The sequence below is a fragment of the Polyodon spathula genome, chromosome 11, assembly GCF_017654505.1.
Source record: "Polyodon spathula isolate WHYD16114869_AA chromosome 11, ASM1765450v1, whole genome shotgun sequence".
In the NCBI taxonomy this organism is placed as follows: Eukaryota; Metazoa; Chordata; class Actinopteri; order Acipenseriformes; family Polyodontidae; genus Polyodon; species Polyodon spathula.
In genome coordinates this window covers 16,313,911-16,334,964 of record NC_054544.1, presented here as the reverse complement: position 1 = coordinate 16,334,964, position 21,054 = coordinate 16,313,911, and the positions used below count along the sequence as shown (strand labels likewise).

The window sequence follows — 21,054 nt, the reverse complement described above, 5'->3', positions numbered from 1 at the left end:
TCAAACTTCACACTCCGACATCATTTCTGGTTAAGTTAAGGGTCTCCAACCCTGTACGACAGGTCGGAATTACGTCATCCACACTCTTGTGACTTGCGTCTTTTTTGGAAAGTCATGCAGCCTTTTCTTACGTATCTGCGACCTGAAATTGCACAGGGTCGGGTAATGTAGAAAAACGTCAACATTTGAAGCATGGTCGGAGTGAAGCTGCACAGCTATTATAGCTGTCTGCACCTGACGTATAGCATTCAACTACAACAGAAGTATGAACCAGCCCTTAGACAATCTGGTTTTGAGGAGAGTGGTCTTTATGCTTCTACAGACATCCTGACAGAGCTTTAGAATTGCGGAATTATCAGTGTAATAGCGACTTAGTTTAAAGCAGTCTTTTGTAACCCAGAGCAACCCCCCCCCCCCCCCCCAAACTAAAAACACATTTGACATGATTTTTTTTGTTCATAATAGCAAGTTTTAAGATATACTGAAAGTCTTTTAGAGATATCTCGAAATAACTTCCTGTTCATCTGTCTAAATCGTTTAGAGATATCTCGAAATAAACAGGAAGTCATTTGAAGATATCTCTAAATGACTTTCTGTGAAAATGCTCTATGTTTTTAATGGACTTCCTGTCTATTTAGAGATATCTCTTATCTGAATGATTTATCTTTATTTCATTTTTAGATATCTCAAATTGATTTAGAGATATCTTAAAATGAATTTTAGATATCTTAAACTGTAATTCAAGTTGAGGTTTCTCAAAATGTTTGACAGATATCTGTAAATGTGTAAAGATATCCTAAAATGCAATTTGAGATATCTCTAAATGATAATTTGGCTTGCCATACACTGCATGGGTCCTTGCCTGGATAATTAATCAGTCTTTTCTTTAAAAAAGAAAGAAAAGAAAAAACACACTTGCTTAAGTGTATTTCTTTTTCCAACTTTAGGTAACATCTAAATATCGAATTAAAATGACATTCAAGCCCTCTCTAACCTTTTTTGAAATGTACATGCTCCCATCTCCCATCAGGCTTACTACAGTTACGTTATGTTTATAAAGCCTAATGTGGTCTTCCGAGCCATCAATAATATCAGCAAACAATGAATACAGCAGATTACTGCTAAGCACTTCTGTGTCTTGTTTGCACCATGGTAAAGCAGATGCTGAGAACATATTTAATATGGCTGGAAGCATGAGCCACACCTCATCTCTCACAACTCTTTGAAAATCGAGAGGCTTCAGTGTATAGTCCTTGCTGACAAGTATTATTTGAAGTGCTGTTAGTTGGTAATTAGATTGAATGCTCCACTTAAATGAGTCTGTATTGTTTTTGTCTCTGTCAGCTCATGGCATGAACATTTCTCTCAGTGCAGTTTCTCAAACTCTCTTCAGAACACTAGTCCACTTGAATATATATATATATATATATATTATATATATATAGATATATAGATAGATAGATAGATAGATAGATAGATAGATAGATATGTGTGTGTGTGTGTGTGTATATATATATATATATATAAATAAATTTTTTTTTTTTTTTTTAAATTGACTATCATGTCCATGCATATACAGTGGCTTGCAAAAATTAAAGACCTATTCAGGGGGGCACCCTGACCAACACCTTTCCTTTTATTCTCTCATATTACTGAATTACAAATGGTACATTGAAATTTCGTTCTGTTTGATATTTTATTTTTAAACACTGAAACTCAGAATCAATTATTGTAAGGTGACATTGGTATTGGTTTTATGTTGGGAAATATTTTTAAGAAAAATAAAAAACTGAAATATCTTGCTTGCATAAGTATTCAACCCCTGTGCTGTGGAAGCTCCCAGTTTGCACCGATGAAAGAAATTGCCCTAACGAGGATACAATTACCTTACCATTGGCCTCCACCTGTGAACCATTAAAGTTGGTGTCACATTTTCTGGATAAAAACCCCACTGTTGAAGGATCATTGGTAAGGCTGTGGATCTGAAGGAAAATGAAGACCACAGTGGAAGCTGCATCACACCACCCAGGCACTGCCAAGAAAAGGCTGTCCCTCAAAACTCAGCACAAGAAGGAGACTTGTGAGAGAAGCCACAGAGAGGCCAACAATCACTTTGAAGGAGCTACAGAGTTCAGTGGCTGGGAGTGGAGTAATGGTGCACCAGTCAACCATATCAAGAGCTCTGCATAACACTGACCTGAATGGGAGGGTGGCAAGAAAGAAGCCGTTACTCAAAAAGTACCATCTGAAAGCACGTCTAGAGTTTGCCAGAAAGCATGAGAGTGACCCAGCTGCCAAAACTCAAAGCGCTATGTGTGGCGCAAACCTAACACTGCCCATGCCTCACAACACACCATCCCTACAGTGAAGTATGGTGGTGGCAGCATCATGCTGTGGGGTTGCTTCTCATCAGCAGGGACTGGGCATCTTGTTACAATTGAAGGAAGAATGGATGGAGCAAAATACAGGAAAATACTGCAAGAGAATCTGCTTCAGTCTGTTAAAAAACTGAAGCTTGGGAGGAAATTCACCTTTCAGCAGGACAATGATCCCAAGCACAAGGCCAAAGCAACATTGGAGTGGCTCAAGAACAAAAAGGTGAATGTCCTACAGTGGCCCAGTCAAAGTCCTGATCTCAATCCCATTGAGAATCTGTGGCACTATTTGAAAATTGCGGTCCACAAGCGTCGTCCAACCAACCTGAACAACCTGGAGCAAATCTGCCAAGAAGAATGGGCCAAAATCACTCTGACACTGTGTGCAAAGCTGGTACATACTTACCCCAAAAGACTTAAAGCTGTTATTGCAGCGATCGGTGGCTCTACCAAATATTAATGTGTGGGGGTTAAATACTTATGCAAGCAAGATATTTCAGTTTTTTATTTTTCTTAAAAATATTTCCCAACATAAAACCAATGTCACCTTACAATAATTGATTTTGAGTTTAAGTGTTTTAAAATAAAATATCGAACAGAATGAAATTTCAATGTACCATTTGTAATTCAGTAATATGAGAGAATTAGTCAGGGGTCTGAATATTTTTGCAAGGCACTGTAACTAGCTACTGCAGGGGCATTTTCAGTGTGTGCCCCTTAGTAGCATTTTTTGCTAGTTTGTGCAGTAATTTCCAACAAGTCAGCCTGAACAGATGTATGTGCCAATGCAGTTTTTTTTAATGTGGAAACATTGGTTTGAGGTTTGTTGTAGTTACTCATGTTAACATGTATTAAGCTCAGCCAAAATGTCAAAAAACTATGTGAATCAAATGAAAAACATCATTACCTTACAGAACATCAGAGGTTCTTGAGGTCTTGCTTCTGTTTGGAAAGAATGTTCTCCATGGCAGCGAATACATCAAACAAAATTATATTTGAATTGTACGGGCATACTCTGCATAGCACAGCAAAATGTGTTTGGGTTGCTATCTAAGGTTTCTATTATTTTATGGGACATCGTTCATCTCATGGCCTAGCTCCACCTGCGGTAAATCTGAGACATGTATAAATTTTTAAATAATACTAACCAAAAAAAAAAAAAGAAAATATCAGAAAACAGAGTAGCCCATAAAAAGATCTGTTGATAGATATGTAGAGAGGCTGGTTTCTATTTAAACAGCTGTTAATTAGCTGTCATATTTTTAGGCCTGCATACATTGAAGTAAATGGTGTGAGAAAAGCTTAATTACCAGGAGAGCTGTTACATTTGGGCTTGATACTGTAATTAAGAAAATGAATGAGAGCTCCTTGTTTAAAATGTATAAGATCATTACAGAATCTCAATTACACCTGTGATCTTGCGCTCTTTAGTTTTATATTTCTGTTAAATTGTAGGCTAACAATTGTGAGTACCTGTAATTGTACTTGAACTTTTCAGACAATTTTCGGTTTGAAGAAAATGATTAGAAAATGATTGGTTAATTTATTTAGAAACTATTACACTACAATATTACATACTAATACAGCTATTTCATAAATATATCTGAACATTATGTAGTAGTCTGAATACATTTCTAAGCAATAATTGTATCTAGTGATATGTGTAGCACTCCATACAGATGGGGATTCATTAGCATTGTATGACAGAAATGACGATTTCTGTTTTAACAGGATTGAAAGGATGGTTGAAGTGCAGTACTTAATCACTTGGTCCTTTAATGAATGTGAATGGTGAGGGACAATGGCACTGGCTGCAATCAAGCAGGCATCAGGAGAACCTTCCACTGCAGCCCTGCAAGAGAGTCCCAACAACACCCTGCCACTCAGACCAATTGTGCTGAACTGTGGGATGGGTTGGGATACAAGCCACTGTCTAGTGATAGTGTTAATTTAAGATGACAAGGGTGAAAGGCTGCACACTTACACCAGATTACAAAATGATTGCTCTGAATGCTAGTACACCCATTGTCGTTGACAATGTCCTAACTAAGTGGAATCAAAGAATCCCATTTCAATAACTGCCTTTAAAGTGACATTAATACATAACTGCCTTTTTCTCTATCAACCATTTTAACAGATTGTTCAATTTCTAACAATTTCCTGTACAAATCACAAAGAAACACTTCCGTTACAGATATTCCTGTGGCAAGATAATCTCTCCATAGCCTCGACAAGTGATTTAAGGTTTTTATCCTTCTGAAATACTTTACAGACTCGCCCCCACCCCTCTGCCAGTCCACAGTCCAAAGTTTAAAGAGTATTGGTCCTTTTTTAATGGTTCCCTGGCAGCTTTTCACCCAATAAAAAAGTGGCACAACCTTCATGAAACTTCACAATGGCCCCCTGGCCGCTCACCGCCATTCTATTTTCAACATGAAACTCAGCAATCCTCTGTGTTGCTGAATGTTGACTTTCCCGGATTTTGGAGTAGCAGGCAGTTTAGGGTGTTATCATCTAGTGATTCTTTTAGAAGTTGCCTTCTTAGGACAGCTCTGGTTGGTTTTGTGCTCAAAGTCGTTTGTTTCTCCAGGCAATGCTAAATTCCTCAGAATGGCAAGTTCCCAGCTGTTTTGCAGACAAAAATACATCATGTCCCCAACCCAGGTCTCTGTATTTTCTTTTTTGTCATTTTGTTTGAACCAGTCTTATATAACAACAGAACTTTTCAGTGTTTTTTCTACAGTGTTTAATTTGGTCTTCAAATGTTGAGGCACAAGCTATAGAAGTATTACATGATTCAGGGAAATTCTCCAATACCTGCTATTGCAGGACTGAAGAGACTACAAACCTCTCTGCTGAAGCAGTCACTTAGCAATGCTCTGAAAGCTTTGCTCAGACATCAATTTCTGTTATTTGCCAGGCTTAGATAGTATACAGATTTGTCCTGAAGTTCATGTGGGAGTTTATGACAGGACCCAAATCATTGATTGGTTTAAAGGCAAGCGATAGCTACATATTAAATACAGTGTGTTGTTGAACATTATGTTGTCTCATTACCATGCTCTTGTAGCTTATACATATTTACAAGTCTTCCATTGCCAGTATAACTGCTAATATCTCGTCAACTATTTCAATTGGCAACTTACCATATTTTATGAAATGTCTTTTTAGTAAATCTAGTGGCCCTGTGACCTAAGATGACCGACTTCTGACTGACCCTAGAATGAACTGTCAAACCATTCAGTCCAGCGCGCACTGTTCCCTTTCAATCTCAAAACATTATGAGTTGGGAAATGACCCTCATCTCACATGACATGAGCACATATTTAAAAAGCTGCCTGAGAGGCCAGGTGTGACCACGTGTCTGTTGCATTCTGGAACAAGATGCTACGTCACATAGCAACCTTCGCCATTTGATTACTCACTTCAACCTGAGCAGACATGTAACCACTAGCTGCGTTATTGTGAGAATCTCTTTCAAGACTGAAGTTTGGTTAAAAATAAAATACCTCGCTGTTCCTCCTCGGAAGCTGGCTTGCCCCTTCCTTTGGATGCTTTTTGTGGTTATTCGTACAGAGAATATTTAAATGGTGTAGCTACCATGTATGAGCGTCTGTGTCTTACGCAGAGATGTTGATCTACTGAACTGGATGTTTAAAGCAATGGTGATGCTCTACAATGGTTTGAAGTGTGTTTCATTTTTTTTTCTTTTAAAATATGTTCGTCCCAATGTCTTGGGGCACTCACCATGTTGTGTATTGCTCCTGATAAAATGTTGCTGCCTTTCACTTGAACAGTCTTCCTATGACCTCTCCTGTGACGCACTACTGATTTGGAGTCAGCTGTATCTTCTTTAACATTCTGCTTGAGTGATATTAAGAATTGGATGCAGCAGAATATCTTAACCCTGATAAGACTGAGGTAATGCTGGTTGGCTGCTCATATCAGTTTCATAAATGTGAAAATTTTAAACTGGTTATTGGATGGAATTGAGAACCGGCCTAGCACATATGTAAAGAACCTTGGTATTATTTTTTATCCAAATTTGGCTTTTGAAGAGCATATTCGCAATGTTACTAAGGTGTATTTTTTCCACCTGCGGAATATTGCTTGTATTCACCCTTGTCTTACTGATGCAAAGAAGCTTGCACAGGTTTTTGGTTTTTTTCCCATGTAGATTATTGCAATGCTTTGCTCGCTGGTGTTTAAAAAAAAAAAAACGTTCTTCACGAGTTGCAGTAAGTCCAGAACTCGGCTGCCTGCATTCCAACTAAAACAAAATCTTATGATCATATCACACCAGTTTTAGCTTGCCTGCATTGGCTTCCAGTGGAGTTCAGGCTCTGCATGGGTTAGCACCAAATTACATCTGTGACCTTCTTTCACCATATACTCCTGTGCATAGCCTTCTTTTGACTCTGGCCTACTATCAATACTTAGAACTAAGCAGCGTTCTTTTGGTGACCGAGCATTTTCCTGTATAGCACCTAGGCTGTGGAATGACCTTCTGAAGGTCATAAGGGACATTGATGCTGTTAGTATTTTTAAATCTGAACTGAAAAGCCACTTTTATACTTTGGCTTTTATTATCTGACCTGTTATGTGGTGTTGTATGTAGTTTTTCTTGTTTTACTGTACATTGTCCTATTTTTTTTTTAATTTATTTAATTGTCATTGTTTAATTGCTTTTTTATTCTTGAGATGTGCACATGAAAGGCGCTATATAATATAGATTATTATTATTATTATTATTATTTACCTTTTGAACATGTGATAGCTTGTAAATAAAGGCCTCTCTTTGCCTCGTTTTAACAATAGTTGAGGGACTGCTGTTTACATGAAAGTGTGCGTCAGCACAGCCTTGATAAAGGATAGATCCTTGATGGGATGGCACTGCTGAGTAGCAAGAGAATGCAGGAGTAGAGGATGTAGCGGTCTGATAGCTGAGAGGCAAGACAGGATTAATTTAAGACAAATTCAGACTGACATGAGCTCAGACTGTAGGATTGTAATGTATGTTCTTTAAGCTCTTGCGTCTCAATCTGCCAAAGCATAATAGTGTGGTTTAATTTCATTTTTTATTCATTGCACAGGATTGTATTTGTATAATAGAAGATTAACTTAGATAATGTAAAATAAATATGTCATGGTATGACTGCCTCTTTACTTTGTGGTAAACTGGTAATTTTGATCAGACTGGAGTCAGTACCCTAAACATCTTCTTTTATTTTTGATATAAAAGGGCACTAGGTATAAATAACACCTTTCAAAACGTAATTGGGGTGAGTAATAAATAATTTGTAGGGGTTTTCATTGGTCTCATCATTAAAATGTGGTACTATTATTGCAAACAGATAATATCTCCTCTTGTGAGCTGTAATAGGATGTAGGAGGTAACTGATCTCTGGACAAGGGCTGCCATGGAGCTTTATTGTTTACAAAACTTCAAACAAAACCATGTAGCTGAAGCTTCCTTTAAAGAAAGCTGGTAGTGATGCATGAAACACAATAGCTTTAGCAATAACATAAGAGAAAACAGGATACAGCTTAAAGAGCTATTTTCATGAGACACCATTACAAAACTCCAAATTGTATTTGTATTGGTCAAGAATGCTATCCAGATTTAATGGAGCAGATTTAAATCCCTACTGAAAAAAATAAATAAAAATCTATTTGCCTTGCTCGCTTCAGGACCAAAGGGTTTTGTGTTTTTAAAGGAACACGCATCAGAAACCGTCCATGCACATGCATACAGTGGCACTGAAATTATTCAGTCAGTTGTCCCCTAGGATTCATTGTTAGACGTATTACCAATCTTTAATTCCTGTTTATTTTATTTTTATTTTTTTCAAAATAATATTAAGAGAGATACATTACATTTTGGAGAACCCCAAAAAAATATTTTGACAAAACAAACGCTCTAGTTCAAATGAAAATCACAATAACTCCATGAATTTTTTTGGTACCACAGTTTGCATGTTCATGTATTTATTTTTGGGGGTTGTCAAAAAATCATTACCCACTACCGAAATCACGAGTGGTTCAAAGTTATCCCTGCTCCCCCATCTACAAACAGCTAATCTCGCATCACATATCATTCTCATGTTGTTTCTCAACAGGCCTGTTTCCTGATGTTGGAGGAGGCTACTTCCTTCCCAGACTCCAAGGAAAGCTCGGCCTCTTCTTAGCACTCACCGGCTTTCGGATCAAAGGAAGGGATGTTCAACAAGCAGGAGTCGCCAGCCACTTTGTGGACTCAGAAAAGGTATGAATTTTTTGCTGAATTGAGGGGATAGGTGGATAAAGGAAAGCCAGACAGCTGGATGCATCTTTGGTAAACTATGCGCCTTCCTACTAGACTTCTCCCGGCCATAGACTGGTTTCTGTATGGGAATTACAACACTAACACAAGGTCAGTTGCCCTGGAATAACTGGGTCAGCTGAACTGGAGCAAGCTGATTGGAGCTGGCATTTGGAGAAAATGGTTATTTGCTTGTGTGACAGAGAGGCTAGATTGAGGATGTTTAAAGAATGTTCTTGTGGTTTTTGGGGTTATAAACGGGCTGGAAAACTGCTCTCAGTTTCAAAATGACTTGCCCCCCCTTTTTTTTTTTTTTTTTTTTTTTTTTAAACCTGTAGTCTTTTCTGTTAGAGCTCTTTAAAATCTGTCCTAATCTATGTTGGATAATTTGCTTTACTAACAAGAAAATATTTCCATTTTCCCTCCTTATAGCTGCACTATTTCACTACAAGCAGCAGCAAGTCTATTGCATGTGAACTCGCACTACCTTTTTAAAGTCTGGAGTTAAAATGAAATTAGAATTGGAAAAGGTTGTGCTAGTCAATGCCTTAAACAATTATTAAACATCAGTAAATATCTGTTGTTGTTGTTATTACTACTGCTCTTGCATATTTACATAATAACATCACTGCCATTTTTAATTTTGTGCTGGTTGCTTCAGCTACAGTGTTTTGCCGTGATTTAACTCCTACGCACACTCCTAAACTAGATTTGTAATTCTGTAATTAAACATTAATGGAAATGAAGCCAGGCATACACAACAAGTTTCTTTCACAATAATCTAACAAACAGGGTTGCCTTCTTAGGGATTTAATTTATAATTAAATAAGAAATAAGAAAAACAAAGAAAAAAAGGCTTAAACCCATCACAGGCCTGCATCCAGGAAATATACAATTTGGACACCAAAATGCAATAATCATTCAGTTTCTTTTTAAAAAACAAAGCAAACAGTAAAACAGGATGCCAGTATATAAAACAAAAAAACACACCTTGTATATAACATGTAGGAATTCTCCTTAAAATCTTTAAAACTGTGCTTGTTATACTCCTCAGGATTACGGTACTCCCTAAATCCAGCTGTAGCCTGATACTTTACCAAATTCTTCTTAAAGCAGTGCTCTGGCTTTTCTGTTCCGTACCACATCATGGCTCACTCTTGCTGTGTTACCTGTTTGACAATGTGGGCAATAATCCTTACACTATCAGTGCACTAGAGTGGACATTTTGAAAAGAGCTTTGAAACGGACTTTAAAGTTGTAAGTGTAAAAAACTGTCAGGATGTTAACAATGAAAAGAAAAATCAGAGGGACGTTAATTAAACAGTTATAGCAAGACGTGAAGATGTGTAACACTATATTTTTCGGAACCCCGTTACTTACCCTTTAAGATGTCAATTTCATGCCAAAGGTATATTTTATTTATTTATTTATTTATTTATTTTTTAATGAATCCCTGATCTAAAACTTTAAAGAAAAGAAACGTTTCTTGGTAAATCTAATAACACAGAGAGCTTTACTGTGATGCTATATTGCTGGACACATCCTTGTAAGGCTGATGTGAATGACACTAGTGTGAACCCTTGCAGTGTAAACAGTTTGACAGTCTTTACATTGCAATGGTTGACATTAAAGTGATTGTCTTTTAGCTATTTTATAACCAGAGGAAATCAAATTAGCTGCACAGAAGGAACAGCCTGCATTTATCATATTGGTGCTTTCTTTTCTCCTAACAGCTGCCTTCCCTAGAAAAAGATCTGGTGCAACTGAAGACTCCATCCAACACAGATGTGGCAGATGTATTAAATTTGTATCAAGCACAGGTAAAAAAGATGTGTTACAAATCTTTCTTTTAGGTCAGGATGAATGTCTGAAGCAGCTGGTTATTGAAGGGAGTGACAGATAACAATAATATGTTTAATGAGAATAGATTGATATCCATGATGTTTCTCTGGACTTGTTGACTTCTCATGATTTAAATAACTCATCAGTTAAGCTTTGCGGAAAGATTATTTAAGATTCTTTCTAAATGTACAAATAACCATTTGTCTGAAATGCACGCTTGCCTTTACTTGTTATAGCTATCCACAAGTTCTTAATGTGGTGCATGTTGTACGCGATAACCATGGAAGCTCCATAGAACGATTTAGATTTCGTTCCTAAAAATTTTGTGGATGCTTGAATTGTGACCAACCCACTTGTTTAATCTAATCTAGTTCCCTTCTCGTTAATTCAGCCTGTCAAGCCCTGAATTGTATTGAATTCTGGCAATGGCACAACCTCTATGGCTGTGAACTGAGGTTTACTAACATGGAGCCGCTTTGTTATTTTGTGGTTTTTGGATCTTTGACAGAGCACTGTGCTCGTTTCGGTATAAAGGAGGAACATTTTTAAGAAAGAAATAAATGCAAAATTAAGGCTGTCAACATTTAACAATAAAACAATATAAAACAGTATTCTATAAACAGAATGTATAATGTTCTATCTTGCTGTGCTTTTGCCATTTGTTATGCATTTACCATAGTGTACTATGCTTTGTCATGTTTTAATATGCTTTACCATACCTCCCTGGGCTGTGCAGTACTTACCTATGCTACACCATGCTTTTACTTGCTTTATTACACTCTGATAGGCGTTTACAGTGGTCAGCTTTTATAAGTTATGCTTACATGACCTAAAGGCTTTATTATGGTGCTGAAAACACACTTCACACTCATACAAATCAGGGACCCTAACTCTTACTAACCCTCCCCCCAGAGGTAGTGCCCAGCATTTTGGCATTAGATAACGCCTTGCTTCTTTCTGTATAGACCTCTGGTTGCTTGTCACGTCTGGTAAATGTACTCATGGCAGTTTTAGATTTGATAGACTAGCTGATGTAGTACTCTGCGTGTAAGTTAATTATGTTTTCTGTGTTGCAACATCTGGACTATTTGCATTTTGTGAAGACAATTATGCACATGTATGCTAGTCTTGAGAAAAACAGTTTTTCAAATCAACATGAGGGTGGGAAACGTTGATAAAGCAACTTGCCCTGCATCCTGTCTCATTTTTCTAGACCTGCTTTTTATTACTAAAATTATCAAATGCCAACAAGAAGGCCCATGCTGAATCTGTTTAGAAGAGGTCATTGTAAATAGTTTCCCTTCCATAAACACAAGCTAAATGCATTTATATACATTGTGAAAAGTGTGCGTGTGCGTATGTGTGTTTGTTTCGCTTCATGTCTTCTCTTCCCTTAACAGAGCAAGGTTGATGATGGAAAGCCATTCATCCTTGCAGAGCACATGGATCAGATCAATAGGTATGCTCTGACTTTAAACATGTTACTCCCTGGAGTCATCCATCTGCACCACTCAAATTAATGACACCTCTGAAATGCTACCTATTTCTAGTGGCAGCATCACCAGAATGATAATTCTGGGGAATATACAGCACTGGTTCTTTCCCAGTTTATGAATTTCTCCTGTGTGCATTAACAAGCACATACATTACAATAGCAAAAGCTTAACCAAGTGTTTTGTGATATAGGACAGAAGCAGGTGGATCCAGCCGAGTTGAAAGGTCAAAACAATATCGCATGATTTCTTAAGAACCAGGAAGCAGAGCAGTGGAGAATAATTATTATAAAACTCATAATATTAGAACAGAAACATAAAGAATACATCATAACAGGATGACCCGACCTAGCCTCAGTGTATAGGTAACAAGCTGAGGAATTGATCAAACTGCTATGCAAATGGGAGTCTTATTTCCACCCTTGCTGCTTACCCATTAGAAACAAATGCTGGTGATGTTTTTCCAAAAGATTTCTCAGAACAGAATCATTTACAAAAGCACATGTTGCTGGATTAGTATTGATTAGGAAGACATCGAATGTAGTAAGGACACAACAGTCCCAACCAGAGCCACCATCTAATTGAGAAGTGTGATGCACAGATATAGAATATCTGTCCATTCTTTAAATACTACAGACCTGTGTATAGAACAACAGTTCTACTAAAAACGATGGACCTGTCAAGTACGGTAGTATAGCAGACCGAATATATTTTCAGTATCAAAAAAAAAAACTAAAAAAAACTTGAAGCTGTTTCATTTTGTTTAGTCATTCTAGGGTAGTCTTTGCTGAAAGAATAGGAATGTACAGAAATATTCTTTCCCAAAAGGCCCTGACAGATGACAAAAAAATAATCTCCAGGTCAGGGTATCAGTTGTTTTTGTGCACTAAAGACAGTTAGGTCTGAGGTACTGGCCATGACTCTTATTTTCAGGCTCTCGTATGAATGGGAGATCCCAACTCCTAGAATGGAACTGCTGGACGGTGTGATCTGAATGCAGCCAGTCCAGTAGACTGAGCCACTCCACATGTAGGGGCTTGGCGAGATTAAGCTTGGTGTTAGAAGTGGTGTTGGTGGCAGATATTCTGCCCTCTGGCCAGATCACAAAAAATATCCCAGCATGGTGTTAGGCATTGTGCTGTAGGAGGGCATATGGATGAAATAATAAATGTCATCAGATAAATCAACGAGGCCTGAATGTCTAAAGCCTGTACATACTGTGTCCCCTTAGATTTACCTCTTACAAATTACATTTTAAATAAGGAATTGCATTGGCCATAGTTTAAATGTCTGTCGGTGTGGGCAGAATGCTGAGGCCATTTATCTTTCTTTCTTTTTTTAAATTGCAGACTGTTTGAAGCTAGCAGTGTCGAGGATATTATGCAGAAGTTGAACGAGGATGGCTCATCATTTGCGGTCAAGCAGTTAGAGGTAGGACCATTTATGTCATAAGGATCATTTAAGCGTTAAGGACTGTTGTAGACGTTGAAGAACTCTCTAATTATTGTGCAAGAGTGAACAGGCCTAAAAATAGCTAGACAATACATATTGGGGGAACAAATTATTAATGTTAAATTAAAGCAATAATAGAAGTAAGTAGTCCAACACAAGTACTTGGCAAAACCAGATGATTTTGTCAGACAGTTTTCTTTGATAACACAGTGTAATAATTTTTATTTTTTTTGGTTCCTGGGTAGTAAGTGTTATTTCCTAATTGCTTATGCCTCAAAAGTATAGAAAATGGCTATTATTCCCCACAAACTTTGCTTTTGTGACCAGGACAGTGATATTTTGAAATGTACCTATTTTCCAGAACATTCCAGATAGATTCAGTGCTGAGTAAACTTGGAGTAACTTCTAGAACTTTCCAGTAATATAAATAGTAGTATAAATACAGGGGCCTTAAGCCCACCAGTTCAGTTTAGTTCCAACTGCCTAAGTGGATACATATCTGCATTTTCTGAGATGGCATCAAGAGGCTGCAATGGTGGCATTCCTGATGGGTCTCCAAGGCGGTTTTACCAAGTTTCCCTGCTATCTTTGCCTTTGGGACAGCAGGGACACCAAGGTGCACTACCACAGGCGGGACTGGCCACAGTGGACCGAATTCTATGTGGGGAGGAATAACGTCAAGTGGGATTCACTGGTGGACCCCCGGAAAGTGCTGATGCCAGCACTGCACATCAAATTGGGCCTTATGAAATAATTTGTCAGAGCTCTAAATAAGGAGTCGGCAGCCTTCAAGTACCTTCAAGACTTCTTCCCTAAGCTGTCTGAGGCAAAGGTCAAAGCCGGTGTCTTCGTCGGACCACAGATAAAGAAGATCCTGGAGTGCAATGAATTCCCCAAGAAGCTCACTAGTAAGGAGAAAGCAGCTTGGAACAGCTTTGTCACAGTGGTTCGGGGCTTCCTGGGCAATCACAAGGCCGAAAACTATGTGGAGCTGGTTGAGACGCTGGTAAAGAACTATGGCACAATGGGCTATAGGATGTCCCTCAAAGTCCATATCCTTGATGCTCATCTTGATAAATTCAAGGAGAACATGGGAGCGTACTCGGAGGAGTAAGGCGAGCGCTTCCACCAGGATATACTGGACTTTGAACGCCGCTACCAAGGACAGTATAACGAGAACATGATGGGAGACTACATTTGGGGGCTGATTCGTGAAAGTGATTTACAGTATTATCGTAAATCTCAAAAAACTACTCACTTCTAAATCTTTTATAGTCATTTTTGTATTACTTTAGTATAAATACATGTTAATTTGGATTCATATGTTGTTTTTTTCTGACTTTACTACCGTTTTCTCATTGGAAATAGGTCAATTTCAAAATATCACTGTCCTGGTCACAAAAGCAAAGTTTGTGGGGAATAATAGCCATTTTCTATACTTTTGAGGCATAAGCAATTAGGAAATAACACTTACTACCCAGGAACAAAAATTGTGTTACATAGTGTAATCGGTATACAGTATTGGCTATAATCAACAGACAAACCCACATAATGTTTCTTATATGACACCTGCTTCAGCAATGGAAGAGCTTCCATGAAGTGCCTGTAGGTAGGTAACAGTCTGCAGCTCCTTTTGATAAATTAAAAAATGATTCTATTGCAAAAAATGTGACTGCAATCCAGGCTACATTTTTTGTTACCTATTTTAGCACTGTCAGACTGACACTGCACATAAATAATACAAGTGGGAATTTGCAGAGTCTTGGTGTGTCTGAGATTTAGATATTCAGACGGATAAACCAGGTAGTTGGCAAAGACTGAGATGGAGAAGGTTTTTTTCAGGAGCAATGCTGATTCCTAAACATTCCCAGAATTGGATATAAAACAACACTCTGATGATCATGTTAAAATTATTGTTGTTAAGGAACAACAGATTTGGTAGCCTTGCCTGGCAAAGTTCACAGCAGATTCCTGTTACAGTACAGTTTAAAAATGCAATGCTCTAAAGGTTAGATATGCTAAAAGGCTGATCATAAAATGCTAACTACTGACAGTAGGGCTCAGTATATAGGGCTGCTTTTTCAATTGACTTTATTCTCTCATTTAATTGTATTGAAGAACAAAAAACAGGTAGACTGATTAGTTGAGGTGAACTGGACATGTCTTGAGCCTGAATTTTCTTCCGTTTTCACAGACTCTCAAAAAGATGTCTCCTACATCTCTGAAGATTACTTTCAGGCAACTGCAAGACGGAGCCTCCATGAGCCTGCAGGAGGTCCTAGTTATGGAGTACAGGCTTAGCCAAGCATGCATGGTAGGTTATGGAAAACCTGCAGACTGTAACTCCATCCAAAACTGCAGACCAGTCAGATGATCTGGTAAACTAGTATTTAAACAGTTACAACTATTCCAAACTATGTAATTAGTTATTCTGTAAATTTACAGAATGGGCAGTAAGACAACATGATTGATCTGCCTGTGTAAAAGCTTTCTGCTGTCTATCATTGTCAAATTATAGCAAATTTACCATGGTTAACTTGAATAATGCTGTTGACAGGGTAGAACTGATTAAACATGGTAGATCTGCAAGTTGTTCAAATGATTGTTCAGTTTTGTTCAACTGGCACATATTCAACAGTTTTGAAATTGCTGCTTTTCGAAATGAAAGGCATTTGTGCATCTACTATCAGCTCTCTGTCAAAGTCCTTCAGATCTGCCTTACGGAATATAGTGGACTTCAGAGAACGTGTTTGCATGAGATAGACCATTCACAGAAAAGGAACATGCAACACATACGTTTTTTTTTTTAATCCAACCCTCTATAATACATATGTACATATTAGTGATAACGATTTCTACTTAATCACTGGTACTGCTTCAGATTTGGGAATTAAAGTAGACACTTTTTTTTTTTTCATGTGCTGTTTTTGCCTGAAATGCATACAAGAAACACAGTGTTTAGCTTAAACTACTGTAAAGTATCCTTTGTTTTATAGGTAATTCAGTGGAGTAAAGTAAGCCTTCACAGCCTGTTCTTTCTTGGGAGGATATTTATTTTACTTTAGTACAGTGCTACATATAATGGCTTTGATTACATTTAATGAATGAACGAATATTCCGATACTTCACTGAATTCTGAAGGGATATGCAAACATGACACTACCATGTTCAACCCAGCACTAGCACATATACAGTGGATATGTTTATGTACAGTAGAATACGTGCCATTGCCTTTCATCTCCATAGTTTCTTTGTCTCGTCTTACAGAGGGGTCATGATTTCTATGAAGGAGTGAGGGCAGGTAAGACATATTGTTACTCTTTATATTTAGCTTCTAGTTTCCCCTAAAAATGTAAGTAAAGTCCAACTGGTCTAATATTTGAAATAGTGACACAATCCTATGGTGAAAAGTTAGATACTGGCAGATGCGGTTCAAATGTAATACTTTAAATGCAGAGGCTCACTGTACAGTGGCTTGCGAAAGTATTGACCCCCTTTGGCATTTTTCCTATTTTGTTGCCTTACAACCTGGAATTAATGGATTTTTTGGGGGTTTGTATCATTTGATTTACACAACATGCCTACCACTTTGAAGATGCAAAATATTTTTTATTGTGAAACAAACAAGAAATAAGACAAAAAAACAGAAAACTTGAGCGTGCATAAGTATTCACCCCCCCAAGGTCAATACTTTGTAGAGCCAACTTTTGCAGCAATTACAGCTGCAAGTCTCTTGGGGTATGTATCTATAAGCTTGGCACATCTAGCCACTGGGATTTTTGCCCATTCTTAAAGACAAAACGGCTCCAGCTCCTTCAAGTTGGATGGGTTCCGTTGGTGTACAGCAATCTTTAAGTCATACCACAGATTCTCAATTGGATTGAGGTCTGGGCTTTGACTAGGCCATTCCAAGACATTTAAATGTTTCCCCTTAAACCACTCGAGTGTTGCTTTAGCAATATGCTTAGGGTCATTGTCCTGCTGGAAGGTGAACCTCCGTCCCAGTCTCAAATCTCTGGAAGATTGAAACAAGTTTCCCTCAAGAATTTCCCTGTATTTAGCACCATCCATCATTCCTTCAATTCTGACCAGTTTCCCAGTCCCTGCCGATGAAAAACAACCCCACAGCATGATGCTGCCACCACCATGCTTCACTGTGGGAATGGTGTTCTCGGTGTGATGAGAGGTGTTGGGTTTGCGCCAGACATAGCGTTTTCCTTGATGGCCAAAAAGCTCAATTTTAGTCTCATCTGACCAGAGTACCTTCTTCCATATGTTTGGGCAGTCTCCCACGTGCCTTTTTGCGAACACCAAACGTGTTTGCTTATTTTTTTTCTTTAAGCAATGGCTTTTTTTCTGGCCACTCTTCCGTAAAGCCCAGCTCTGTGGAGTGTACGGCTTAAAGTGGTCCTATGGACAGATACTCCAGTCTCCGCTGTGGAGCTTTGCAGCTCCTTCAGGGCTATCTTTGGTCTCTTTGTTGCCTCTCTGATTAATGCCCTCCTTGCCTGGCCCGTGTGTCTTGGTGGGCGGCCCTCTCTTGCCAGGTTTGTTGTGGTGCCATATTCTTTCCATTTTTTAATAATGGCTTTAATGGTGCTCCGTGGGATGTTCAAAGTTTCTGATATTTTTTTATAACCCAACTCTGATCTGTACTTCTCCACAACTTTGTCCCTGACCTGTTTGGAGAGCTCCTTGGTCTTCATGGTTCCGCTTGCTTGGTGGTGCTCCTTGCTTAGTGGTGTTGCAGACTCTGGAGCCTTTCAGAAAAGGTGTATATATACTGAGATCATGTGACAGATCATGTGACACTTAGATTGCACACAGGTGGACTTTATTTAACTAATTATGTGACTTCTGAAGGTAATTGGTTGCACCAGATTTTATTTAGAGGCTTAATAGCAAAGGGGGTGAATACATATGCACGCACCACTTTTCCATTATTTATTTTTTATAATTTTTTTAAACAAGTTATTTTTTTCATTTCACTTCACCAATTTGGACTATTTTGTTTATGTCCATTACATGAAATCCAAATAAAAAATCAATTTTAATTCCAGGTTACAAGGCAACAAAATAGGAAAAATGCCAAGGGGGTCAATACTTTCGCAAGCCACTGTACTTGTAGACAATTTGAATGTATTACATTCAATCCTCCCTGTAATGTAGAAAATAGGTACATACTCTGTGTGTGTGTGTGTGTGTGTGTGTGTGTGTGTGTCTTATATATATATATATATATATATATATATATATATATATATATATATATATATATATATATATATATATATATATATATATATATATATATATATATATATATATATATATATATATATATATATATATAGGAAATAGTAGACACACAGGTGGACGACTGTACTTCAACAGCAGCATAGTTACCGTACAAAAAAGAAACCGACAGGTCTTAACGAAAACAACAAATCCAGTTTATAGAACACTTCATCACATCAGGACACACCCCGAGGGGTTACCATTTAAAGGTGTAGTGTCCTGTAGAATAACACTGCGTCTAGTGTTATTACAGAAGGTGTCAGAGGTTCCTGGGAAATCCATGATTGGGGTGCAGCAATGGCAAGAGAACTCTTGCCTCATTATTTTAATCCTGTTCTTCTACTCTTTGTGACATGCTGGGCCGAGCTGGGGGGCTGACTTGGCACACTGAAGCATGCATTAGCTTATCTGAAGTTGAGTCATTTAGAATGTTATGTTTTTGGTCTAACAGAAAAAAAAAATGTATAAAAGTGAATGGCAGTTTTTAAGTTTGTGTTTCCAGCAATTAGATAAAACTGTAGTGTCATTTCCATAATTACTAATACAAATAAAACGTATTTCTTCTTGAAATTACAATATTCATATCTGTAAACCCTAGCTGTCTGCAACAATAAGTATAGTACAGTGCCAACACCCTATAAATCTCTAATACAGAGTGATTACGAAGTGAGTTAGCCACTTTGTAATGTTGTTAAGATTGTTAAAACCGTCTTTGTCTTCTTACAGTGCTAATTGACCGAGACCAGAGCCCGAAGTGGAAGCCGGGAGTATTGGAGGAGGTGACTGGGGATTTCGTGGATGGCTGTTTCAAGTCTCTTGGAAGCAATGACCTGAAATTGTGATTCTTTCATCCAGATGGGAAAACACATTGGGAGCTCAGCATTAATCATCCACATTCCCTCTGTACCCCTCTCCCATGAACAGAAGCATGGTCATTTTGGATGTAGGGCTGTGTTTTCAAAGCACTTTCTCTGGTCTTTAGAACTCCTATTTTGGTAGAGGTACAACACATAGAATCAAACAACTTAAGTTCTATATTTCAAGTATTTTAATGTGTTTGATTTAAAGTGTTAATTAAATAATGTAGAAAACCCTTTGAAAATATGTCCTGTCTAGTGAAAGATCGCAGCTGTGCATCAGTCTAGTTTTGGGTGACGCAAATTGAAGTAGTTGAGGAAGAGCAAGCAAATAAATTACTTCACAGTTTTACTATGGATGATAGCAGGGTCTGTGTACAATGTGTTCCGTAAATGTACAGTATGAACAGATTCAGCTGTTGGGTGTAATAAACCACATTCATTTCAAGGAGCTTTTTTCAGTTTTTTTATTGCGCATTCCCCCAAGAGGGTTTTTTCATGCACGCTGGTGCAAAATTAATTTCAGATTCTTTTTGGGACCCTACAGTAACTTTAACCCTAGCAATTAGTAACTAACATACATCCTCTGGGAATATGGTGGGCACACAGTGCTGCCAATCCAGACACTAACAAAAACTACCAAAATTCATCATAAAATCAGCTTTGATTCCATTATTCTGGTGAACTTTAAGCACAGTCTGATTCCTAATGATGTTCCCGGTTGGTAATGAGAGGGATGGGGTTCAAATCTAAACCTCCTGAAGAAATGTCGAATTCCTAAAAGCTGTCATTTTCACAGAAGCAAAGAACAATAATGACAGTTCACTCTTACTCGAGCACTGCCATTGAGTCCCTTTGACCCACATTGTGTCAATAGCTGCAAAGATAACTAATTGAGTTGTCAGTTAGCCTTCAATTTGGTCATACAGTAACTAAAAAAAAGTGTTATATCTACAGTGTTTTCTTTTGTACCTTTATTGTGATTCTGTAGTCTACTGCATATAGTTACTACCTTGGGAAGCAGATTTGATTAATTCATTTATTTGTCCCAAAGAGGTCACCTTTAATCCTGTTGACAAGTACACCATAGTGTAACAGGACGAGCAGCCCTGTACAGTGTTTATTTTAGAACGGTGTTTCCCCCTCTGCCCCTGTATTGTGTTTTGTGTTTGTTTATTATTTCCTGTATGTGTATATATGTTGGCGAACCGGCGTGTTTTCTTTATTGTTTTTGTGTATATTTTCTTTTTGCAGTGCGGGTGGAAAGCCCCATCCACATTAAAAACCTGTGCAGAAGGTGGCCATCTCCCGAATTAATTGATTAATTTGTCACAAATCGGGAGATGGTCACCTGCATAAATACCTGCAGCTCTCTGCACTCCGGGTAGGTGTACGGAGGAGAACGAGAGAGCGGGCGACAGGAGAAGAAAATCAAA

The 21,054-nt window shown here is 38.0% G+C and overlaps 1 protein-coding gene across 1 annotated transcript in view; it reads left to right on the top strand.

The window, feature by feature from the left end:
- hibch (3-hydroxyisobutyryl-CoA hydrolase) overlaps positions 1-20,066 on the top strand; it is a 45,996-nt gene extending 25,930 nt beyond the window's left edge. The window contains exons 8-14 of the mRNA XM_041264865.1: positions 8,495-8,640; positions 10,410-10,496; positions 11,919-11,977; positions 13,361-13,442; positions 15,658-15,777; positions 16,731-16,764; positions 19,488-20,066. Of these exons, the coding sequence (XP_041120799.1) occupies positions 8,495-8,640; positions 10,410-10,496; positions 11,919-11,977; positions 13,361-13,442; positions 15,658-15,777; positions 16,731-16,764; positions 19,488-19,603 (644 nt within the window). The 3' untranslated portion in view covers positions 19,604-20,066. The remainder of the gene's footprint in view (positions 1-8,494; positions 8,641-10,409; positions 10,497-11,918; positions 11,978-13,360; positions 13,443-15,657; positions 15,778-16,730; positions 16,765-19,487) is intronic.
- Positions 20,067-21,054: the final 988 nt, after the last annotated feature.